Source organism: Mus caroli, chromosome 2 (genome assembly GCF_900094665.2).
Source record: "Mus caroli chromosome 2, CAROLI_EIJ_v1.1, whole genome shotgun sequence".
NCBI lineage: Eukaryota > Metazoa > Chordata > Mammalia > Rodentia > Muridae > Mus > Mus caroli.
Genome location: NC_034571.1, coordinates 3367143 through 3393289, shown reverse-complemented (window position 1 = coordinate 3393289; position 26147 = coordinate 3367143). Strand labels below are relative to the sequence as shown.

Here is a 26147-nt window from a genome sequence, read left to right as displayed (position 1 = left end):
AGACAGTGGTGTGCATATATGATACTATATCCAAACCAGAAATGAGTAGTGTGTATTTTTTTCCTCCAGTCTGATTTCTCTGGCATTGAGGTCAGTTACAAGAGGACTAGTTGCCAAGATGGTACATTTACAGTCCTAAATAGTTAAGGCACTGTCCTGTAAGGACTCAGTCAGTGCCACTTCATGCAGAAGGGAGGACTGGTTGAGACTAAGGTACTTCTGACTCAGCTGTAGAAAAGGCAGAGGCCAGTTTTCATAGTAGAGCTCCTATGGTCCTATGTTGATAGAGTCACACTTTAGAGACCTGGGGCTGGAGCCACTACCATGTTTGTACTTGCATTGGAAATAACTTAGAATATATGCATATAACTGCCACAGCCTCTCGTGATAGAAATCACAAAGGTTAACAAGATTCACTATTCCAAACACCAGTTGACTCCCAGTTGCTTAACTGCATACAGAGTAAAATTCTTCACCATGCATTCCCACTTTTTAAACGACACATTTTTTTTTCCTCCTAATTGAGTACAGAACACAGTAAAGAATTTGACAGAAGCCCCTAAGGAGATGGCTTCTCTCTTTTCCCACACACTGCCAGTAGAATAAAAAGGTTAAGGAAGCCATCACATTTGTCAGGTCATTTTTTGAATGGGTTAGTATTGTAAAATTAGAAGCACTGTTCTGGTTTTTAATTGCAGAGGGCAGTGGTTTGAAATGATAGAGATTTTATTATGCCTGCTAATTGCTTTATCTTTCTCACAATGGTTACTTACAAGTTACTTATGTGAAATTGTGATAAGTGAGTAAGCTTGCCTTATTGATTCTTATTGACATTTTACATGTTTCTTATGCATGTTTAACCTCCATTTGGAAACTGTCAGCTTGGCACACATTCCTTACATACTATGAGCAAACAAAGTGAATATAACAGTCTCCGTGACCATTAAAGCAGATCTAGTCCCTGCTTCATATGCTTTCAGACAGATCTCTGCTACGTGGTTTGGCCTTCATTGTAGTCTCAAGGCAAGAAGTGGAAAAATTAAAATCTCTTTAGTTTTATTTCCTCTGTAATTTTAGTGATAATCATTTTGAAGCCGTATTACTTTGAAACAGATGATAAATTTAAGGCTATAATTTCAGACCTTAATATCAATATGGAGTCCAGCGGAGGCACTGTCATCTCTCTCACACACTGTTACACATGTGGTCTAGACACCTGAGAGAGAGAAAAGGCCATTGTTTCTGTGGATGACGTGCTACAGTCCTGTCTAGGCACATGCAACATGTTTAAATAGGAGGCTTTGTCACTGCTGTCTGTCAGAGAACTGCATGCACCAGCTCAGTACTCAAGCTGGACTTGGTGCTTGCTTCTTAAGATCTTCTCAACTAATGGGGGGATGTGGGGCGACCTCCCTGTATTCTAGGAACTTTTCATAACATGTTGCAAAAAAACCGCATTTAGCTCCTTTTATGACTGGATGCCATTGTGCACTGGGGATGGTGGACATGTACTGCTTTCTCTTAGTGCTGTTTGATTAGAAGGCACTATAGCAATATTGGTTTGATATTCTCACCAGGTATATAGTACAAGACAAAAGAAGAAAATATATTTATGACTAATTTACATAAACCAAACAATCTGCTGGTTGTTTGAATGTAGAATGTTCTGTTTTGTTTATGGGCCACAGGGGCAACAATCTCATCCTGCTGATGCCAGAATCCTGTTTTCATGCATTTGCTGTGAGATGACAATAAGCTTCCGCCTCTCAGTGTTTAGATCTGCTTCATTTGGAAATCTTTTAAGTAGTAATAATAATAATGTTTTCAGGAAATTGAGTGGAACACTAAATTATTCGCTGATACCTAAGTTCAAACTGTGCAAGGCTAAAGAAGCTAGAAAATCAATGCACTTTTAAAGTCATTAGAGATCATAAATGAAATAAGTCTGCATTGCTTTAGCTAAGCTTTTAGTGTGCTGTGGCATTATTATAAAATCAGCCTAAATCTGCATTAATTTCACAGCCTTTTTCTCTAACAAGCCCAAGGGTACATGATGAATAAAATGTAAATTTCACAAGGCAGTGTTTTTATGGTACAAAGAGCAATGAGCCAAGTACTTCAAGTGGTGGCCTGCATGGTGGCCAGTGCTGCCATCTGAAGCAGGAATCCATAGCTATGGATGCTAGCTATTTTATAGCACTAGATAAAATAAACACAGGAAGCTTTATAGATCTCAGTAGATGTTCAGAGAAATGTGCATTGTCTTGTGTGTGTTAAACTTTAGGTCCAATCTCTCATTCCTTTCAGAATAGTTAAAACTTCCAAAGTCATGAGAATTTTGTACAAATTACAGTTTTTGTAATTTATTTCATTTGCACTGTTGAATTTTTCTCAGAGTAATAGTTTGTTTTAATAATTAGTAATTACTGTTTTGTAATAGGTTTGGTATATTTGTTTACATTTGAATAGCATCAATTTATATTTATATGTTTTAACTCTCCAAGATGAATTAGATATATTTATTTGTTAACATTTTGAGCTCTTGAAATTTATTTGCTAATTTGCCCTTGGTGTGATGAATTCTTTATTTCGTAAAATTCAGTGATGCATTTTGAAATACAAAGTCATATGTACAGTGTATGCATGCTGTCAATGTAGAGAGCATCAGCCAAGGAAGAGAGATAAAGTAGCCCACTTTTAACTTAGAAAATGCAAGTTACCTTTTGCTACTTTCAAACCTTTTGGCAAAAAACAAAACAAAACAAAATGTATACAACGTTCTCCCTAGTTCCCTTTAAAAAAAAAAGCTAATGAATAAATTGTTCTTCTTTGGTCAGATTAGCAATTCAGGACTGTGAATAAAAAACAAACTGAGCTAAAACCAAAGAGAGAAGCTGTTTACTTTTATGTACTACTGAGAACAGTGTGGTCTTGTGGCGGTTCTCGTAGACTGTGTTGGTTTAACAAGCGTCCAACCCTTTTGTCTTGTTGTTTTTTGTCTTTCCTGCTCCCTGTCCCCTTGTTTCCCACAGGCTGTGCGTTTGTCACATTTTCTACAAGGGCAATGGCACAGAATGCAATCAAAGCCATGCATCAGTCTCAGACCATGGAGGTACTGTATCATCTGCCCTTTCTTTGTTTTCTTTGTGCAAATGATGGGGAATGGTAAAGCAGTTCTCTCCTGTGTGGATTGTTCACATGACAATCACAGACCTAAGCTCTCACCGGTCCGCTTTTCATTCACTCATATTCATCCCCCTCTCTTTCTCTCTCTGTTTCCCTCCTCACTTCGTTCCCTCTTCTCTCTTTCCACTTGCATTTCCCCCTCATGACTGGAAATGTACTTTAGTGAGACCTTCCACCTGCCCTACAGCTGTCTTTTGAGCCTTTATTAGAGTAACACAGGTTCTGAGATATGAGGCACTCAATGCAAAATGTCACTGTGGACCTAGAGGACTGACTATGTACCCCACAACAGGGCTGGTATGGGCTATACTAATCAACCTCCACCTCAGGTCCCTACTGGGACAGTTCACCTATTACAGATCTTAATATAGTCAAACAGACTCTTTTCATCTCAAGAATTTTGAAGAAAGTTAATAATTCTCCTATTTATCAGTGAAATGTTAATTTTCAGTCTCCTGAATAATCAGATTGGTCCCCTTACTCAAAGGTGCACAATGCTTCAATCCAACCTCCTAAAAGGTTGTGACTGGAGGAACAGGAGACTCAGCAGTATGAAATATGCCACAGGTGGAGACGCACGCTCTCTGTGCTCGCTCTGTGATTCAGAATTCTGCACAAGAACATTCCAAAAGTGACATGCCATCACTTACTCTGTATTGTCTGATAGGATCATTTGAGAGTGCATGTGCTGCCGTGTTACGTATACTGTGTCTGTGTAGGGTGACTTTCTCCAGACGTGGTAGCCTTAAGCTGTTATATGAAGCTGTGTTTTCCTATTTGAACAAATTTTTTTTTGCAATTTTATTTAATGTGCAAAAAAATAGTAATTGTTTGAGCTTCTTTTTTTGAAATTCCCCTTTGATTGGGATTTTATTTTTTGGTTTGTTTGTTTGTTTGTTTGTTTGTTTGTTTTTGCAATGCTGCATCTTCCAAAGCATGCTGGGAGCTAAGTGATCATTATGCGTCATGTTCTATGGGAAACTTCTTTATATTAATTCAGAGGGAGGGTGGAAGGGTTGGAAGGGGTGTGCATGGCATTGTCATTAAGTGTTTACCGTACTTTTTTGAGTTGTGACATCAGCATTGCAAAGCCTATTGTCTTTTTTGAACATTCATTTGCCTTTGATATTCCTAATATATATAATTAATGTGTTTTCCTTGCAGTGCAATGCATTTTTAGGACAATCCCACCCCCATACCTGAAGGCAAGCTCAGGTGAAAATTGAACATGGTAGAAAATAATAAGCAGGATTCCAATTTTATCTACCTTGCCGTCACATTCTCCATGTTCTGGCTTCCTTTTACTTGTAGGCTGCTCCAGATGTGTGGATTTCCAGCTGTTTTTCAGCTCAGCCATTAAAATGAAAGTGCTGTTTTAAAAAAAAAAGTCCTCATATATACTTATTTACATATATGCATTTAGCTATTTTTATTTCCTATAATTGAAGATTGTATACCAAAATTGATCTCCCCAATAAGGTTTTAAAGTTCTTTTGACACTTAAAAGAGCTGCCATCCCCACATGAGTTCATAGAGAGTGCTGACACGGTCTGAGTCTCAGTTCTACTGCCCCAGAGCTCAGGACCCAAGGCAGAAGTGGGCATGACCAAACCATGGGAGGCTTTTGTGCAGAGAACGCCGTGAGGCTGGCACGGGCATGTTCTTCAGATTACAGTTTGTATGCTCATCTTTAAAACTGGATACCCATGCTTAAACAGAAGACCCTCGGTTCCATTTACAAATTTTGGCCTCTGAATAGAACATTACATACCACAAAGTTCTACTATAACCATACAACTACAGATGTTTGCTTGAGTTTTAACTAATTACATTGTTTTCAGGACTTTGGTATGCATCTTTAAGCAAGACAGTATTATTTAGCTTACAATAATGTGAATGTTCAAAGATTTGTTTTTAGAACATGCATATAGTATCTGTTTCCCTTTTTTTTCCTACATGATCCCCACTTGTTTTTCTCTCATGACTTAAACAGGTCACTTTTAAAGCTACAAGTGTTTACCTAACTTCATGCTTTTATGCCCTTTTTCACATTTAAGAATGAGAAGCCAATAAATGTACTATTAGCAGATGCTGGTGTTTGTCATAGAGCACTTGGTGCAGCAGTAGAACACTCTCCATGCAGAGCCTCTGTGTTATTTTCATGTTCAGAATATTTTGCTCTCTCTTAAGAAGTAGTAAAGTACTGAAATATGAAGCAGATAAAAATGTATTGGATTTTTTAATGGCGGAAATGTTATTATTATATAATTTATTGTCATTTAACATTCTGTCCTGTGATTCTGCCTATCAGAGCTATAGGTTGATTAGAGCTTCTACACTGAAACACTTACGTCTTTTTTTTTTTACTTTCTTAACTAACAGACTTGATAGCCTAATGTAACCCATAGCTAAATTCTCAGTAACTAACCAAAGTGATAAAGGAAAACAGGCAAGCTTGTATCTTAAAAGAAAAATGACCTAACAGGAAAAGAAGGAAAAAGTTCATTTAAATAGGAATATACCTTTTGTGAGAGAAGTCTATTATCACACAATAAGATTTTGTTTAGTCACTTAGGTGACATACCTTTTAAAAAGCTCCACCGAATGTAAGAGAATAGTGACGGCACGTGTTCCTTGGCCATACCAAGGACAAAAAAAGGCTGGGGACGAGGGGTGCTTTTCAGCTGAGTCCTTACCGGAAGCAGATGCTCTAAAGGTGCTTGGGATAGGACCATTCTGTTTGAAGTACTAGACTGATAACTTCCCAAAGACAATATCTAAGTCAAAATTAATTTACTTTATTATGTGACCTTTGACCATTTCTTTCTCACTATTCTTACTCCTTACCTTTTAAAGGAAATGAGAACTGAATGAGACTTGTCAAATGGTGAGATGAATAGAGAAGGAGCTGGGTAGACTGATACCTTTAAGACCCACCGCTTTGACTAGACAGGGTGTGCTTCTGAATCTTTTGGTTTGCTCTGGAGACTTTGGACAGAACAGAAGTGACATGGATGGAGGAAAAGAGACCTCCCTGAGACCATGTGCATAATTACTTTAATCAGTGCCTAGTTTCCCAATTCTCTGTCCTTCAGAGGGAAATGAAACTCACTTCTTTCTTTTATTGTGTCAAAACTATTTCCACTGTTCCAGTGTTCAGAAATACGTAGCTGAAAATAAACGAATGGCAAAAATGAGTGATATTATTTTCATTCCAATTGTGATTTCTGTCCCTTTATCCTCTACCCATATATGGAAATAGCAGACACATGAAGACAAAGTTATCTTTAAGTCAAGCAAACCATGAAGCTTAATTAAAGATAAGGTCTCTATCTTGAGGGAAGTTCTGAAGGAAGCTGAAGGAAGACACGTGAAGAGAGGAGAGACAATGTACTAATCAAACCCAGAAAACAAGTGGCTTCAGCAACAGGCCCCTTTTAAAGACATCAGTGGCAGGATATGGAGTTTTCTGTTGATGGTACATTCAGAGAAGACGGACTATCAAACCATCCAAAACCATTCCACACCATTCCATGTGCTCCAGGATAGCTAAGAGAGAGAAATCCAGTGATGACTGAACATTACAGAGGGATTCAATCAGGCTGTACCCTGTCTTTACTTTCCAATGTCTGCCCACAGGGCTGCTCTTCACCAATCGTGGTGAAGTTTGCTGACACTCAGAAGGACAAAGAGCAAAGGCGCCTCCAGCAGCAGCTTGCACAGCAGATGCAACAGCTCAACACTGCCACTTGGGGGAACCTAACAGGACTGGGTGGACTTACCCCACAGTACCTGGCGGTAAGTGCCCAAGAACATGGGTCTCTGTGGGATCCATGAAGGAACAGAACACCAAGTCCAAAGCTATCAAAAGCTACTATTAAGTATGACAAAATTTTCCTTCCTATACATTTTGAGTCCCAGAAATTATGAAATCAGCATTAGGGCAGGATTTTATTAATCAAATTGATTAGCATAAAAATGTGCCTAACTTAACTTTGGCCTGTTGACAACTGACCAAAACTCAATACACTAGACTTGTAAACAGTATTTTAAGGCACAGTAAAAAGCCAGTGCTAGAAGTGCTGCATGCTTGAAAACTGTGCATCTAAACTTTAGATTCTATAGATTCCAGGAGAATTGGCTGAGAGCTCACCAGCTGACAGGGTAATACTACCCTACTAGTTAGGAAGACTTCAGTCTTCATCCTGGGTCTTTTCCTGTGAAGCAGGATTAATGGATGGCACTACTCTTTCCTGTGTAGGCCAAACAGACTCAGCTCTTTGAGCCATCTCTTAGATTTTTCAGGTTCTGACTATTCCCCTTATATTAATCATTTCTCTTTGCCATTGTCTTTATTGAAATACAGTGGCCAGAACTTACAACATTCCCTCTCTTAGGATGTAAGCAAACTGAAGAGCGAGCCCATGCATGGACTTGGAACCATGCAACAGCTGAGAGTGGCAGCCTTTGTAGAAACTGTCCTTGTGGGCTGGGAAGCAGTGAGTGGCCTGCTTCTCTGCTTCACTTGACTGTTTGGAAATCTAAACTCCATACAGCATGTTTATTAATGATGTTTCACTTTGTGATTTTGACGCCTTTTATTCTGAGAGTGTTAGCAAGGACATGTGCATGTTCTTTCTAATTCTGTCACTTTACACTTTACAGGAGCATATCATCCATGGGCTTTACTCTGTAGCCAAAGCTATACCGTTTTGTAAGACCCTCTTCCCTTCCGCTCTGAAAGGGAAGATGAGGAAGGGGGCCCCAGGAGGCCTAGTGCCTTTACCTTCAACACACAGCTGCTAGTGTCTATGGGCCTTCAAGGAACTTAGATTTTCAGTCTTTATCTCCACCACTACCACCTCCCTCCCCAGCAGAGTCTGTCATGTGAAGGAGCTGTTCAGTAGAGAATGAGTGAATGAATGAATGAATGAATGAATGATGAGAATCATGCTTCTTTTCCTGTCTTCATTTCAGCCAGTAAAAGTTTGACTACCTTTACTGTCATTTTTTGGCTGTTTATCTTTTCCTTAAAGATACCATGGGTATCTTTGCCAGGATTGGTGCTTAAACCTACATATATGTGCTGCCATGCTTTTTTTCTAGTCTGTTGTCTAGTGATTTTATTTCCAAAAGAAGAGCGTAACCTGTACCCTAGAGCTCCTCTGTTCCCATCCTCACCCCAGTGTTTCTTCTTTTCCAGAAGTAATCAGTGTTCTAATTCACTTTTTACCTTTTTAGAAAATTTGAGACTCTAATGTGTTTCCCTTCCCTGTCTTCCCTCCAACTCCTCCCATATACCCACTCTTTCAAATTCATAACCTCTTTTATTGTTATTATACGTCTATATGCATAACTATATACATATGTAGTCCTAAATAGAACCTGTATTTTTCAGGGCTGTGTGGCACTGGATAACCAATCAGTGTGCTCTTCCCTGGGAAGACCCGCCTCTCCCTCAGCCAGCTCTCTTCACTTGCCTCTCCCTCAGCCAGCTCTCTTCTTCTCTTGCCTCTAGCTTTTATGGAGGGTTGAGGCCTCACAAGGTTTTCCGCATCCAGCTTGGCGTATCTGTTGGTGCCATCCTTGTCCAGCTCACATTTGGGTGGACGTTATGGCCGCAGCTAGACAATCCTGAAACTATACCTTCGTATTTATATATTCTATTACTGAGGTATACTTCATTAACAAGTCACCTTAACGATAGGTACCTGAATGTTTATTCACGGATGACATCATGCTTGCCTTTTTATACTTTCTATGAGTCCAGATTCTTGTTCTACCGGTTCTGAAAACTAAAACATAGATAGGTACCTGTCCCAGTATTATGACATTTCCCTTGCTCCACAGCTCACAGAAAGCTCTGCTATGTGTTTGTATGACCCCATCTGAAAAGTATTTTCCTGATATCAGTGTGTCTAGGCATCCTTCTCCACTCTTGTCACTCCACAGTCTTGTCTCCACTTGCTATGTGAGTCTGGGAACAGGCTTGTGAGTATGCAGCTGCATGTATACCTACATATAAACTTTATCTTTACTGATCTACTTTACAGAAAGAAAAATTTCTTTACATCTACTCAGTGTCTTGAATGGGTTCTAAATTAGCTTGCAATCCAGCAAAGGTGAACAAGTACATTTCAGAACTGGAGCTTTGTGTCTTTATGCTGTGACATCCACTGATTCTGCACAACAGACAGAAAATGAAGACTATCGTAGGCATACTAATTAATATCTTTTTGTAAGGATTTTGACATACCTAAAATACACAGATTCAGCATACATACCTGATAATTCCAGGTTTTGACAAATACTTTGTCTTTTCTGCTGGTAAAGACCATCTTAAGAATAATTGTCCACTTGCTTGGCCGTGTGTGTACTGTGACTACAAATAGATGCTTTGGGGCTGCAATCATTATGGTTCTTACCATTGTTCTGAATCTGTACACACATGATTCCAGCTGAGGAGCTATTAACCCTTGGTGGCTTTGGGGAAAGAAGACCTCTTTTTGTTGGTGTATGGCCCCTGATAAGTTGCCTATGCTCCAGGAGAGTTCCCACACCCATTCACCATGTGCATATGGGTGACATACTAAAAAGAGAAAACATGAAATCCAAAGGGAGATACATAGAAGGGATTAGTGAAGTCGGAGGAGGAAGATGGTGCTCAAAGTATATTGTACACATGTATAAAATTCTTAAAGAATAAATCTTTTTGAGTATCATTTAATAAAGAATAATGGAAAACTGAGCTAGGAAGGAAAGTAGAAGAGAGGAGAAAATGGACTCTGATTGACAGATGAGTTACAGTAGCTAGGAGACTCCAGAGAGTTAGAACTACTCATGCTTTGTTGGTCTCAAATTTTAGCACCTGGTTTCTGAAAAAGGTAAATAGATTAATTGTTCTAAGGCAGCAGTGTTAGTTCCTAGTGCCTGTGTTTTTCAATGGAGATTAGACATTAGTATGAATTTACACCTCCAACTCTGGGCACCTTCAGCCTGTCAACAAGGAATGGCAGCCAACTATATAAACATAAAGGAAACTAATTTTGTACCCCATATAATGCTCCACATTGTTCTGACTGAGTTCTTGTGTTCTTTTGCAGCTTCTGCAGCAGGCCACCTCCTCCAGCAACCTGGGTGCATTCAGTGGCATTCAGCAAATGGCTGGTAAGTCATGAAACATGCCATTCCCTTTGACCATACTAGTTTCTGAATTGTTGGTTGTTTCCACCCATAAAGGAAAGAGCCGAAGGGAAACAGTAAAGAGCAGTTAGCAGATAACTAGCATCTGTGTCTGTGGGCATTAAAGCTGCAGTCAGCTTCTCAGAGCTGTTTTCCTGCTTTTGCATTTATCCTCAGAGCTCACCCTGCAGAACACTTAGGAGGGAGGCTGCAGACTTCTGCAGAATATATTCTTTAGTTATTTGTGGGATTTTTGTTAATGGAATGATGACTGGGAGATTTCTGGCAATATTCCTATATTTAAGGATAGTTGAAATAATTAACATCTCTAAAAAATTTTTAATAATAGGTGATCAATAAAAATGTTCTTGCCTCCATAACAAAAGCCAAGATCACCAGCATACATTTGATACAGTTTGTAGTCCCTTGATAATGACAACTAACACAGCGCCTTTTCTAAACTTTAAACCCAATTAACAGAACTGTGCATCGGAGGCTTTTATCTGAAAGTATAATCTTTGTTCTCAGAAAAATCAAAGTGTTACTGATTTGAAAAGCAGCTTATTGAAGGATTCCTTTTTATAATGAGCTGTGCCAGTAGCTGCAGCAACACAGTGATTAGTGAAAGGTCAGTCCTCCTGTGCCACCTTCCATGCTGACACCTACCCTCGCTCAGGGCCAGAGAGGCAGTGTGTGCAGGAACTCAGAATGCAGGAGGATCAAGAGAAGGCTTTCTCCTTGTTTGATTCCAAAAGGGTAGGTGTGGGAAAGGCATGGAAGAAACTGAGGGAGGTGGGTTAGAGTGGATCACTTTTCTTTCATTAAGGATACCTCAGATTAATTAAATGAAATTCACATGTAGAAAATAAAAACCAGTTTTAGTTATCTGTCAGTATAGAGACTCATCTTTTCCACTTAATTTTTTTCCAAATATGCGCCTTTAGTTAGTTTTGGTGGTGGTGGTGTTTATTCTGAAAGGTTTCTCTCCACTTGTGTTCTCTGAGTAACAGCCCAGTTTTCCACTGTGGTCCACAAGGTAAGGGCAATTCGTCAGATTGTATAACTTATTCATATCTACTGCTATCACCATAATACAGCTTTCACATTATTCAAAATATTGTTTCAAAATGATAAATAGTTAAATGATTGCAATTATATTTAAGAAGTCATGTTAGGATGCTGGTCTTAGAACTAACAATCACATTGACTGGCTAATGTCTAATGTATTTATAATCTGGGAAGGAAACTAGAGAGGTATTAGTAAAACATTCAGGGGAATTCCTATGCTTTGAAAGGAAAAGAAAAACCTCTCAGTCATAAGCTGCTAAAATACATGCTAACATTGGTCACATTTTGACCACGTGGGAGAATTGTCCCTCTTCTAGTAGCACAGATCCACCCAGATTCAAAATTAGGGGTTTTCCTCAGCAGTAGCCTTGGGCTCCCCTACTCCCAGAGCTGCATTGTGCAGACAAGGCTGCCTATTCCTGCAGCTGTTGCCTAGCATGTCTTCCCAGATGGACAGAATGTCCTCCCGCTTTTCATTGGAATGTGCGTGCCTCTGCCATGTCAGCTACAAGTCAGGATATTAGCATCTACATGTGCTCTGTGCTCATCTGAAAACTGAGGTTATCTAGGAGTGCCCCTAAAAGGTGTCATAGAGCAGATAGCTAATTTAAAGATGTTTTGTAAATGCTCTGGAGTTTCCAAAATACCTGTTTCTTGAACCTTCATCATGGTGAATGCACCACACTAAGTTAGCACATACTGAAAATCAAATACAGAACAGTCCACTATGTGCCACATCCCAGATTGTTAAAGTATCAAAAAATAGGCAGCCTGCCACTTTTGGTGTAGCTTTATAAAAGTACTTGTTGCTTGTATGAGTGGTGGAGTTTCATCTTTCCAAGTATTTAAGTAGTGCATCTTTTCAGTAAAGCAATGAAGTGTCTGTCCCCCAATAGGGCTTCCTTTGGTAGGTCTGACTTTTTGCACTTACCTTTTACCTACCCATGGGGCCATTCTCACCCCAGTCACCAGAGTGTCCCTGCATTCCTCAAACAGCTCAGCACTCAAGGGCACACTGCACGCCTGGAGAGCAAGGCCTGCCCAGTGCTTTAATGGCACAGCCAGTCCTCCTGTAAAGAGGCTAGAGACCATTTCTGAGCAGATGACTGAAAAGCTGTTTGTGAGTTACGATGTAGATTTGTATTTTGGATGTATTCCCTGCAGAGTGCAAGTCAGGTGCTCAGTTTTTAATTACAAAACCTAGTTTTAGCTGTCCATATCAACTGAAAAGCACCAGAAAAACTATCGTTACTGCCGTCAAAGTTGTGTTATGGAGAATTCGAAGATAGTCTAATATAAAGCCTGTTACAGAGTTTATACAACAAACACAGTAGAAGTCATAGCATAATAAAGTTGAGAGGACCCAGGAGGTCATTTAATCCCAGCCACACCTGGTTTTCAACTGTTTATTGAATGACTGGTAGTCTAAAGGTAGGAAAAACATCAGAAAGTTTAACAAAGTAAAAGTACACGAATCATACTGCCAAGGAGTGGAACATTTTGAAGCCAATACTGTTTGTCTATGAGCAGCTTTCAGAGCACAGTAGTCTCTCAGGAGATAGGGATTTTAAATTGGTTTGTTTATATGACCAAAACATTTTCATCTGAGGAGAAAACAAAGGCAAAGAAAAAGAAAACCAAAAAAATAAAATTTGTATGACATATTACTAAATAATTGCATCAGTAAAATCTAATTGTTAGACCATAGACTCTGTAGCTAGTTTCCTTTCTCTCTCAGTCACAGAAATCAAGCCAAATCTTAGAGCTTCCTAGGATAGTTAAGAGGCTATGCTATACAGTATGCTTGCAGGCCCTCCCTCTTGCCACTGCAAGGTAAGTTTAAAGTACTACTTAATAATGCCTGAATCTTGGCACTTACACTAAGCTATACTAAATCACGTGATGTCTGACTTCCACCACCTCCTGAAAAATCTATAGAAATCAGAAAACCCCGTTCGTTGTTCAGAGCATCTGAAGGCTTTCCTTAACTAACTCATCATGCTGCATATGGTGGCTGTCTCCTCCTTCCATCTTCAAGGTCTTCTCCTAATGAAGCTACAGCAGGTTTTAATAAGAAGGCTCTCTCCCTTCAAGGCCCCATCATGTTGTCTTTGGTTTGGTATGTCTCTCCTAATGGCCTTACAATGCTCATTCTGAAGGGTGATTTCATATAAGCAAGCTCTTTCCCCAAACCAGATGCATTTGGCCTCTGTCTTCAGTGTATATAGTATGATGAGCTATATACTTTATACTGTAACTATACATCAGCCATATGTTTTCTTCGAAAAGTGTTAACCATTTTCCCTTGAAACTACAAATTTTTTATTATTTCTCTAAACAGAACCTTTACTAAATAAGGAGTTTTATAGCAGAAGTGGATTTAGAGTCAGCTCTTCATCGGCTAACCTCCTGTCTGTGTGCTCACTCTGCTTCTGTGAAGGGGAGGGGAGAGAGCCTTCTTTTCACTGATTTGACTTTCCCTTTTAAAACTTCTAACACAGCATATTGATATTCTACTCACCTCTAGTCTTTGTTCAATGAATTTTTGAAATTTGGTAAGTGTGGGATCTGCATCTTCCTAAGAGTGCGTACCTGAGGTGAAGGAGAAAGAACGAGGACCAGGTCGCCTTTGGTCTTTAACTTCTGCATGGCTACTGTAGCAGCCCCTTAGCAGACTGTTTAATGAGAAAAGAAGAACACTTCACATTTGCATTTAACTTAGATCCTTAGAACATCACAGTTTCAAGAATATAAAAGGCAAAATCACCTCTTTATTATGCTGCAATCAAAAAAGGTTAAATGTTATGTTGAGACCACAGCCAGCACCATTAAGTGGACTGGTATGAATTAGGATACAAACCTCCCCAAAACCACTTTATGAATATGCGACTTTTAGCATGCCATTTGAAAAGGGGTGAGAAGGGCCAGCAAACTTAATACAAGTCACTGAGCTGTGGATATGGATCCGTATTTCAAGCCCAGTTAACCTGGTCCAAAACCTGCTCTGTCTGTGCAGTGTGACCCAGCCAGGTCAGGTATTTTTGCATAACCTCAAGCTCCAGTGACGTACCTACCCAGATGGCCTAATGGCAAATCACAAATCCCAGCTGAAAGTAGAGCCCCACAGCTGCTAAAGAACTAGCTGCTCAGAGAAAACAAGAAACTGCCTCCTTTCATTCTGGAAAATGTTTCCAACTTATTAAGGCTGAGTATGTCAAACAAGAATATATTCTAGAACAAGAAGGGTTTTTGTTTTATGACCATTGATGCTTTGCCTGCATGTATGTCTATGTGACGATGACAGATCCCTTGGAACTAGAGTTACAGACAGTTGTGAACTGCCACCTGGGTGCTGGGAATTGAACCCAGGTCCTCTGGAAGAGCAGCCAGTGCTCTTAACCACTGAGCCATCTCTCCAGCCATTTTTTATTTTAAAAGACAGGGTCTCACCCAGGCTTGCCTCCAACTCAGTATTTGACCAAAAATGACCTTGAACTCATGGCCCTCCTGCTTCAACCCTCTGAAATGCTAGGATTATAGGTATGCACTACCACAACCAGTTTCTGTGGTGCTGGATGCAGAACCCAGGGGTTTGCTATGACAGACAAGCAGTCTACCAGCTGAACTATATCCTATCCCCAGAATCAAACATTCCTAAGAAATCATAGAGATCTGAAGCTGTAGGTGAAGAGGAATTAGCTACTGAGGAATAGTACAACTGCTGGAGTTTGAATTTGATTAAGTTGACTAATTGCCTTCTAAAAATCTGCTCCAAATTTTGAAGGTAATAATAAATTATTAATTGAAACAGTTGCTTAAGACAACAAGATGCTTCTTTTAGGAATTAAAAACTCAGTCTCTGAGAAGATTGTCTGAGAGTGTCTTTCACAAATAGAGAAGAGGGTTTGCAAAACCAGTGTCTGGGCAGTCAGAGAGGCTCCAGTCGGAGCAGCTCCCAGCATGAAGTGTGCTCAGGGCCCACAGAGGCCCTGCGCTCTTCCCTGAGTCTCCAGCAGTCCACAGCACAGCCACTTCCTGTGAATGTGCTAATAGGCCTTCTGAGAGAGCTCTGTAACCACCCATCTGTCACTTTTTAACAGACCTGATTGGCAAGCACTTGTAACAACTGACATCTGTTCTCACTTATTGATATGCAGATTTATGGTAATTGCTATGAACAATAAGACACAAAATTACCTAAGGTGAACATTAAATTAAATTTTGATGCCCTTCTCCTTATAAATAATTTTTTTAATCTTAAATTTCAAGTAGGAATTTTGTGCATCTGTTTTGTACATAATTTCCTCATTTTGGAGGATTTTTTTCTTCTTAAGTAATGAATGAAAACTTAAATCTCCTTACTCCTACTTCTTTCTTTTGTTGTCATCATAGTGACTCACTTTTGGATTTCCTAAAACTTAAGTGTTTCGCATGTTTAGTTACCTTACTGCCTTGGGTTTGAGACGTGCCCAGCTGAGCACAAGTTAAATGTGGCCATTTTTCTTCTCAGAAAAGCTGTTTGCCAAGCAGGAACCAGCTTCTAAAGAAGGGTGACAGGCGCCTTCCAGTCTGGTGCCCTTTCATGGTGAAAGAGAAAGTCTGAGTGGAGGTGGGAGAAGAGCCTACTGCAGGCAGGGGCTGAGAAAGAAGGAAAGGCAGGGAGCACTCCTCACCACAGGGAGGACTGAAAGAAACCCCCAGTGAGGATTCCAAATGACTGGAAGCAAAGGCTGCCTGTGGAGCCCAGGGAAAGTCAGGCAGAGTCAGTAAAGGGGGGAGAGGAACACGTGTGGGTGGGGAGCAGCTGAAGGCAGCTAAGGTGAGGCTGAAGGTAACCTCTGCTGGGGAAAGTCTGGTGAGGGTGGGCAGCACCTGCTTTCCTTACATGGAACCCTACCTTCTCTCCCACATCTGACCCTAGAGAAGGAGTCATAATCAATGACGCGTCTGATTTTGAATGAGAATGCCCTGGCCAGGTACCAGCTTGTGGCAGAAAGAGCCCAGACCTGTCACCAGGGCTGTGCTGTTGTCAGTGAAGGGTTGAAAAGTACCATGCCCAGTAAGTTTCCCAAGCTCCTTCTAATCACCTAGGATCACACCCGTTATAAACAGAATACAAGATGTCAGGAGCTTGTAGACCACAGACTGATGTGAGGCGGCCACAAAGAGGGATGGCCAGAAGAGGTGTCTGGCCTGTGTCAGACTGGGTCGAGGGAGAAGGCACTGTGCCCTGTGCTCACCTACCAAGCATCCTCATGTTCAGCTGGTGTGGTAACACAGCCACAGGAAGATGAAGGGGGCTTCTCTCAGGCCTCAGGCTGTCCTGTGGCACTGCCTAGCTTCAATCTCTGTTGAGTCCACTAGTCAGCTGTACCTGTGGGAACAGGAGCACAGGCTCTCTGGCTTCTGTCGTGTGTGCATGTGTGTGTGTGTATGTGTGTGTGTGTGTGTGTGTGTGTGTGTGCATTTACACTGAAAAAGAGGATCATTTTCTTTTCCTACCATTCCTTAGTTCCAGTTTCTTCTTGGTTTCTCATATCATATAATTACTGCCCCATCTGTAGAAATTTCATTCAATTTTTTCCCCCAGAACTTTGGTCTTTTTCAGTTATCTTGGTAAGTCCGAGGTTATATACAACTTTCTGGGATCCTTCACAGAAAAACAAAAGTTTTACACATAACAAGCACACTTTTTTTTCCATAAAGCTTAGGAGGTTCATGGACTGCCTGAACCCCATCAGTGGACCTTGAGCTACATGGGAGAAAGGATAAAGGCTTTAGTTTTGAGAAAGAGACCACAGTGATCCATCAGTTCACTGAGGCAACTATAGCCAGTTATCTGTTGTGTCTGAGATGAGTAGAAGAACAGGGGAAGATGGGTATAAAGAGATGAAATTAAGAAATGAAAAAACTGATTCAGAAAGATGATGGAGCACAGGGTTTGAAATGGTCCCTGGTCCACTTAGTCCTAAGCAAGATTACCCTGAGTTTCAGGTACTGACTTTAAGACCTGACATTTCCACCAAACAGGACTTGCATTAGGTCATAAAGGCCAAATGACTCACTGGACAGCTTTAGTTGTCTTAGATTGTATTGGAGGTTAACAAGACCACTGCAGTAACCATTAGGAACAGGGAAGTTCTGTGTCCCAGCCATATTTTCTTTTGAAATTTTATGTTGTACATTTGTCCCTTCTCTTTCTCCCTGCTCCTTCTAAAGTCTTATGAGATACAGTTTAGTCAAGTAAATGGGAACTACAGCAGAAGGAAGAAAAGGCAAAAGAGCCCTAGGTGAGGACCAGGACAGAGAGGACAAATGGAAAGGCTGGACTAGCAGGAGGGAGACAAGTATATAAAGAAGAAAGCACAGGATGCTCTCAGACTTCCTAGGACTGCACCTTTCAGAAGTGGCTTCTAAGGACTAGGAATGGTGTTTTGACCTTTGCATATTTCAGGACCCTGTCTGTGACCTATTCAGCAGTAGTGCTGCATATACCATATGGTTTTGTTATGAATCCTGAGACCACATGTAAAGCAAAGAAAGGTGTGCTGGTCCCTGCTTTGCCCTCATTCTCACAGTCTTTACTTGAGATAATATTGCTGTTGCTAGCTGAAGTTAAGAGAACTTACTCAAGGCCAAGACAATTGAAAGGTCACCAGATATTTAACAAATGGCCTTTACTGTCCTTACAAAGAAACCTGGAGCTTGTGGCTTTGTGACAAAGCATTGGCAGGACCTCAGCACCCCAAAAGGTGCCGGGGCCAGGTGGCAAGAAAAAGCTGTTCCTCCCCCCTTCTGGCACTGGCTGTGCACAAGCCAGAAGTTCTCACTGTGAGGTTGGTTGCATAGGCATCCTTTGTTTCCTTTACGAAATGTTAGCAAGGTAATAGCCATTAACTCTTGTCAGGCAAATACAGTGGGGGCAGACCCAGTTTTCAGTGAGCTGAAGTGTGCTGCTTCTGCCTCACAGCCAGTGCCCACCACTGCAGAGCCTTATTGGAACTTCAACTCAGACCCCTTACCCATGAACAAGGCCACTCCCGAAAAGCTTTCGATCCCTGGACCTCCGCTTCCTCACAGCTTGAAGCAGACATATTTCAAAGAGTCTGCACTCGGACTTACCAGCTGCCATGTTCCTGCTTTCTAATCTGTTTGGTTGTCCTCTGAGCTGGGGTGGCCGTACAGCACAGGCTAGATGTTCTGCTGGGTTCTAAAGCTACATTCAAGAACCACATTGAACCAGATTACGAAGAGAGAGAGAGAGAGAGAGAGAGAGAGAGAGAGAGAGAGAGAGAGAGAGAGAGAGAGAGAACACTATTTGAACCCAGCTCTACCCAGGTCACATTCTTTGGTCTTTGAACATATTGATTTCTCAGAAAATAGATTCTATTTTAATTATACTCTAGTTGGAGATCCCAAGGTACAAGCAGTCAGGTTTCTCCAGATAGCTGGGGTGAAAAAAGCTGAATTTATTTACATCCAGGCTATCTCAGAGCAGAGCTGCATACTCTTCACCAGGGGACGCTGCTGTAATATAGTGATTGTTGTCACCAACATAGACTCGTGTACATTCAAGGTACTAGGAATAAAAGTCAAGAGTAAAAGATGGTAGGTTTTTACCAGGGCTACCTTGAAAAACCAGGAGTGTGGAAACCATGCTTAGGAATAGGGGTCCTAGATCTAGGAAGTAGCAGGTACGATACTGAGTGCTTACATTTTAGAATATGATGTGGACACCATTCCAGAGAAAGTCAGTAATCCCCCGAGTCTCAGCTGACCACTGCTTTCCTCTGCTCCTCTCTCAGTTCCATCTGATCAGAGGCTTTGGTGATAATGTGGTTGAGTGTAGTCTCTAAACACTAGTAAACTAGAAGGACTGCTCTCAGTCACTGCCTTCCCCTACTCAAGTGTCCAGCAGCCTCCTTGTGCATGCAAGCCTTCGTATATAATTTTAATATAAATATATACAGTAAATTAATGCAGCTCCTAGTAGGATTTCTTTATTCTCCTAGTTCCCAGTAATGAGAGACCAACAGAGAGACCAAGATTTCTTCTCAAGCTTCACCTCAATACCCAGACAATCTGCCTTAATCCCCTGAACTGGCCGCCTCCAGCCAAGATCCCAATAGTCCTTGGATTTATGGCTTTCCATGCTTCTGCTGAGCTCTCAAGAGCTCTTTCCCCTCCTCCTCATGGCAGATCTGAATCTGCTTCCCTCTCTCTTTCTCCTTCCCCTGGCTTGTGGAAATCCTGCCCTATTTTCTCTTGTGCTAATCACCCTTGGTTCATAAGCATTTATTGACAAGACTAAGAATAAATGGTAAGAACTGCTTACACAAACTTGAGATGGATTCTTGACATAAGCATTATAATGTTGTGTCCAGACTGGAACAAGGTGTGAGGGCAGAGAAATCAGCAATTCAGTAACACAAGGAAAAGCTTTCCTTAACGCACAGACACATTCTGCCTATACCCAGTCTTCCTTATTGCCCATTTATTCTCAGTGTCTTGCACAGGGACTGTCCTATCATTGCTCTCTAATAAATACTGAGTAGTTATATGGATGAGGGATGGACTGATGGACTCTGTCAAACTCTGCCCCTTTCCATTTTCCTCACATCACTCAGACGCTGAGGATTACAGTAGCCTTTCTATTCTGCTGCTATCTTGGCAGTGTTTGCCAATAGCTTGTCTCTGCATTGTAGTGGTTTTTTAACATCTTTGAGCCATTCCTCAGAGTGGTATCTTGGAGTCTATCCGTCTACCTGGCCTTTATACTTACCAGCAAGGAAAAGGTGAAGAGGGTGGCAGAGACTGCCTCAGGTGGTGACATATGTGAAAGGGGAAATAAGGAAGGTCACTTTGGAAAGGTCACAGGCCCTCACTCTGAATTCATACAGGGACAGGACAGTGGGAAGAGAGAGTCACATTGTTGTCACCTTAGCTTCAAGACCTGTAATGAATGTCAGCATGTAAGCTATAAGGTAAAGTATTCCTGTCTAACAAGTGTACATTTAATTAGATAATAACTGAAGAAAAACAGTAAACATTTGATACAGATATAAATACCAAAGAGCTATCAATGGGCAAAACTAAAAGCATGATTGGCTGTATAGACAGTCTTCTTGATAGCAGTTTATTAAAATTCTGTGCTGTTATTCAGAGTCTATCAATGACCTACCATGTATTAATTCTCTGCCCCAGGTCCACCCTCTGTGTCTGTGTTTTTTTGCCTGTGTGTGTTTGGGTAGATTTGAACATGAATAAGAGAATCTTTGCCCTCGAACACCTTAGTATTTTGTTATAAGAGACACAGAGCGAGTAAAGAAGCTTGTAGAAACACACTGAAAGTAGATGCGTTAGATACAAGCTGGGTGTTGTCAGAGTGAAGCAGTGAGGAGAATGTAGTGGTCATGGTCTCAGGAGGCCATGCTCAAGGCTGTAGACAAGGACCTGATATTGCTAACCCATTGAACATACTCAGCCAGGCCAGTTGGTAGAGAAACTTGTGACACTGGGTCCAATACTACGCTTCCCCCTTGGGGAGTGTCAGATAAACTGGAAAAGGGCCCTCTGGCCTGAGCCTGTAATAATGGTCTGTTATTAATTGCTATTAGGTGTATGGTATAGGTTTTAATTTCAGTGCTAAGCCATCTTATATGCCCAACTGTCTGTTGGTGATGTAGTGTGGTCATCTGGCCTACATCATTAGAACATTAAAGGACTATTAGTCATAAAAAATGGACAGATGGATCTAGCAGAGGGCCTATGTCTTTGCAAAATCACCCACATCCAGGCGCTCTTGTCATACTTGAGTATGGAGTGTGTTAAGTGCAGCCTTCTGGGCCTGAATGGGTCTCACTAACGCCAGGCAGCTCCCATTCCTCTACTTGCACTCTACTAAAGTGAAACAGAAAAGTTAGCCCAGTGCTGCTTAATCCCCACAGTGTTTCTAATAATGTGCCACTGTTCGACCATTATCAGAGACAGAGAGAGCCTTACTCCCAAACACACTTGATCACCAGATTTCACAAATTCCATATCCTGCTTTTATGCAGTGACACCAAAGAAGTGGGGGCTTGTTCTGATTTCTACCATAGCCCAACAAGTCCAATGGCTCCTTAAGGAAGGCAGGGTGTGATTTGTGGCATAATGAGAACTTATTTTACAGCAAAACCCTCACGAGCTTCTTTTGAAATCAGGAGGCCAAGCAAAGGAGCACACAGAAACAGTGTTGTTTCTAGTGCTCAGAAGCCAGGCCAGTGTTTATGCACTCAGCCAGCTATACACTGCTGGCTAGCAGTCTGTTTAGGAATATTGTTAGAAAAATCTATCTCCCTTCCCCCAGCACAAATGGACCATTACCAGGCCACTCTTCTTAAACAGAGCAGATTTGTTGTACAGATAGTTATTGAGTATCTGGATTCAAGTCCTAAGATGGTAAAGTTAAGCTGATTACTGGACTCCAACTCTTTCTATATAGAACTCTTTAGCTCATCCCATAATCAGCCTCCAAACGCTGACACCATTGCATACACCAGCAAGATTTTGCTGAAAGGACCCAGATATAGCTGTCTCTTGTGAGACTATGCCGGGGCCTAGCAAACACAGAAGTGGATGATCACAGTCAGCAATTGGATGGAACACAGGGCCCCCAATGGAGGAGCTAGAGAAAGTACTCAAGGAGCTAAAGGGGTCTGCAGCCCTATAGGTGGAACAACAATATAAGCTAACCAGTACCCCCGAGCTCGTGTCTCTAGCTGCATATGTATCAGAAGATGGCCTAGTCGGTCATCAGTGGGAAGAGAGGCCCATTGGTCTTACAAACTTTATATGCCTCAGTACAGGGGAACATCAGGGCCAAGAAGTGGGAGGGGGGAGGGCATGGGGGACTTTTGGGATAGCATTGGAAATGTAAATGAAGAAAATACCTAATTAAAAAAAATAAAAATAAAGAAGAAGAAAAACCTCATTGCCTTTGCTTACTGTGAAGAGAATTATGGGGGAAATACCTGGGGTATTTAGAGAACCTGTGGATTAGAAACAGGAGTGGGGGAGAAAAGGATGTTGATAAGCAGCAAAAGCAGCAGTCATGGCCCAAGGTCTTTCAGCCCATCCTACACTCTTACACATTGTGTGGATTTTGTTTAACTTTTACTAATCAGAAGGTCATTGTAGTTAAAAATACACTGGCTGTAGGTTTCATGTGTGTGTGTGTGTGTGTGTGTGTGTTAGAGAAAAAGGAGACAGACAGAGTGTCTGTCTACTACCACATACATGTGTAGATCAGAGGCAGCTTGTAGGAGGTGGTTCTCTCCTTCTGTCAAGTGCTCCTGAGGATGGATTTCAGGCATCAATGCAAATACAGCTAAAGTGATTTAAGGCAGTGCCAGTTTGTGCTCCTCCCATAATGAGTTCCTACTGTGCAGATAATAAGATAAAGCTGAGGACAACTGTAATTACTAACATTCAGGGAGTATTTACTTAGATCATGCCAGAGTAATTTGCATTCATCATATTTGTATCCTGCATTCAGGTACAGTTAGCCTGGCCACCAAGAAACAAAGAGGCTAAGTCATTTGCCTACATCTACATATCTGGAAAAATAACAGAGCCAAGATTAGTAGCCCTGCCAGTTGAATTTTAGAGCAGGAACCTTTAAGCAATGAACTATATATAATTCCTGTGTTTTATCTGTGCACCTGTAAGATTAGGGAGTGTAGAAGTTACCGAGACTTGTCCTGCAACCACCTCTGCCCACACCTCCCCATTCTCACCACAGCTAAGTCCCCATTACCCTGGCAGGTCTGTACAGAGTCCTCTCTTAACTTCCACAATACCTCTGTAATCCCGAGAGAAGACAGCCCAAGTTAGTCTACCTCATTGAGCTGTCTGTTTAAACGTACTGGGTACAGTGCAGGTGCCCCTTTTAGTACTCCATCTCGAGTAGTGGAAGATGACCTCATTAACACTCAGAGATCTTCTGAGAAACCAAACCCAGGTTCTATTTAAGACATAATTGGACGTATCCCCGAGGCACTTCTGATGAGCAAATCACAGGATCAAGTGCAAGGAGGCTCTGTGTGTGTGTGTGTGTGTGTGTATGCATGTACTCAATTTTATTTTAGAAACTGAAAAATTTGGGCCTGTGGCTAATATCACTTTTCTTTTTCCTCTACAGGCATGAATGCTTTACAGTTACAGAACCTGGCAACACTGGCTGCTGCTGCAGCTGCTGCTCAAACCTCAGCCACCAGCACCAATGCAAACCCTCTGTCTAGCACAAGCAGTGCCCTGGGAGCCCTCACAAGCCCCGGTGAGTGAGAAGCTTGGCTCTTCACCACATGGCAAGATCTGTGTGCATGCATGTCTTCATGCACCCTGAGGCAGGGGGTTAGGCTGGTGTCGGGAAGCCTGCACAGGGTCTCTGGCTTAAGATAGTTCCTATTTTCTTAAGGAGAAACTTGAATGGATGTGTTTATTTTCCAAGCATAAAATGAGACAAGTTTTCAGTGAAGAATTTCAGTCTCTTTATTTTTATGAACATTTCCTTTCTTTCTTCCAATACTTGGGTATTAATTACTACAGCAACCCTCAGTCTCACGCTCCACTTTTGTCTCCTGTTCTCTTAAAGGGGAAAAAAGTTTAAGAATTTTCTACTGGTCTCAAACTCTGATCTCTTTGGTGTTGACTTTCACACCAACTCTATTCTGTACCTTTGAGTACTAAAGGGCAATGTGCATTCATTTATGGTCACATGCTGGCTTATATAATTGGATATCTTTTTTCCTTAGAAAGTTTGTTGGCCTTATTCAAGGGCTAGTAACATTTTTTTTTTTTTGTACAAGAAAGACCTAATAGGGTTGCACACTTATCATGAATTATTTCCTCTATTTTTAAAAAATAAACAGAAAGCGGAGTGTGTCATTGGCTTCCTTCTCTGGATTTCCTGGTCCTCTCCTCCTCTGTAACCTACGAGGGAGTGTGCTTCAGCAATCTTGCTTCTAATTTTGAAAATCCTGTGACCTTCTATCACCTGTGTCCAGACGATTAGCTAAGTGGTGACAGAACTTTATTGTAATTGTGCAAGGTTTTATTATGGAAAAATAGGAAATGAAAGCTACAGCATATTCCCAAAGGCTTTCTCAAGAAGTCTGACTTCAGGAAGCAATGAGACATGCTCCTCAGACCTGTAGGACTGAAGGGAGAAACAGCCCTTGGATCTTTATAAAGCATTATTCATCTAGAAGGAAAAACCCAAGCAGTGTTTGTAAGAATCTCCTGAATTCACCCCTAATGTGCTAAAATCTCTAGACAACAGCCCATGCGTATGTTGATTTAATTCTTTCAAGTATTTTAAAAATACACCATTATTCTATGTGGGTTTTACTTTTTGGAATAAATGATATTCATGAAAAGTCAACTTTTGGGGAGGGTTGGTTTTCACATTTTTATTGGAGGGCAACAGGGAAGGGGCCTCTTCCATCAACAGGAGCATTCACAGGTTCTGCAGCCATTCCAGGCTTGGGCCCAGAGGCTGCTGAGGGCATGTTCCCATTATCTCGCACAGGCAGCTGGTGGGTGTGGCTGTTGTGAGGGCTATCCCATGGACTGTCAGCATTGGCTCCTTCATCCAGGTACTCATTCTTGAGGAAGGTGAAGATTCTTCTAGCCATCCTAGTCTTCGTGGAGACTGAAAAGTCAACTTTTGACAATATTTTCAAGAAATGAACGTATAGCTTTAATAACTCCTTTAGTGACCCTATGCTAACTACTTTCCTTATTCTGGAAAAAAAAAAAAAAAAAAACCATCTTAAGCAGAAGTTTTACTTGCTCAGAGTTCAAAGGTTTATGTGTATCATATGCATACAGAAGTCATAGCTACAGGACCTTAGACTGCTGGGCACATTGTCTCTACAGTCTGAAGAAAGGATGAAGGCTGGTACTCAGCTCATGGTCCCCTTTTTATTGATTAACCCCTCCCGATCAGAGAGCAGTACAACCCACTTTCAGTTAACGTCTCTGGAAATATTCTCACAGACACAGCTAAAGGTTTGTCTCCTGGGTGGTTCTAGATCTTGTTAAGCTGACAGTCAATTTTAAGCATCACAAACAACTTTAACATTATTAGTTTCTCCCTTATGAAAACAACAGTGATTTCCTTAAAATATATTACATGTGAAAATATTATAATTCGGTAAGTAATATCTGTAAGGTATGTTATAATGGTAGACAGTGTCTTTGTGGTTAAAAAAAATGGCAAATTAAACCAGAAATACATAATACTTAAGAGTCTTTAAGTCTTCAGGAGACCTCAGAAAATAAGAAATAAATATTAATTTAAATGACATAAGGCTGTTGATAGTGATAAAACAGAATAAGATATACAGTGAAGGATCTGAAGGACGTAAGCCCTCTGTCAGAAGGTAGCATTTGTGCCAAAGCCTGAATGAAGTGAAAGAAACCATGTAGTCTTCAAAAAAGGACAGATGCAATGAGGGAGGGAGGAACTTAGAGTGATAGTAAGTTAGCAAGGGTAGTGCTACTTCTGGGAAGGGGCAGGCGAGGAAACAGTGGTGCTTAACTAGGTGTGGTGTCTCACACCTTTAATCCCAGCACTTTAAGCAGAGGTAACTAGGTCTCTATGTGATTCATCTCTCTGAGACCAGTCTGGGCTACATAATGGGTTCTAGGAGAGCCAGAGAAAATAG

At 41.1% G+C, this 26147-nt stretch overlaps 1 protein-coding gene and 1 long non-coding RNA gene across 30 annotated transcripts in view; one reads left to right on the top strand and one right to left on the bottom strand.

Moving 5' to 3' along the window:
- Celf2 (CUGBP Elav-like family member 2) overlaps nt 1–26147 on the top strand; it is an 833597-nt gene that overhangs the window by 764498 nt on the left and 42952 nt on the right. For 28 of the 29 annotated variants that reach the window (XM_021151420.2, XM_029471522.1, XM_021151447.2 and 25 more), the window contains 4 exons: nt 3033–3112; nt 6826–6984; nt 10290–10353; nt 23618–23752. In XM_021151420.2, coding sequence (XP_021007079.1) covers nt 3033–3112; nt 6826–6984; nt 10290–10353; nt 23618–23752 — 438 coding nt within the window. The remainder of the gene's footprint in view (nt 1–3032; nt 3113–6825; nt 6985–10289; nt 10354–23617; nt 23753–26147) is intronic. The other variant, XM_029471559.1, reaches the window with a different exon arrangement.
- Nucleotides 12808–18845, bottom strand: LOC115029749. The gene is made up of 3 exons (XR_003835312.1): nt 18559–18845; nt 13958–14111; nt 12808–13040 (listed from the first exon to the last, which is right to left on the bottom strand). It is a non-coding gene; the product is annotated as an uncharacterized LOC115029749 (long non-coding RNA).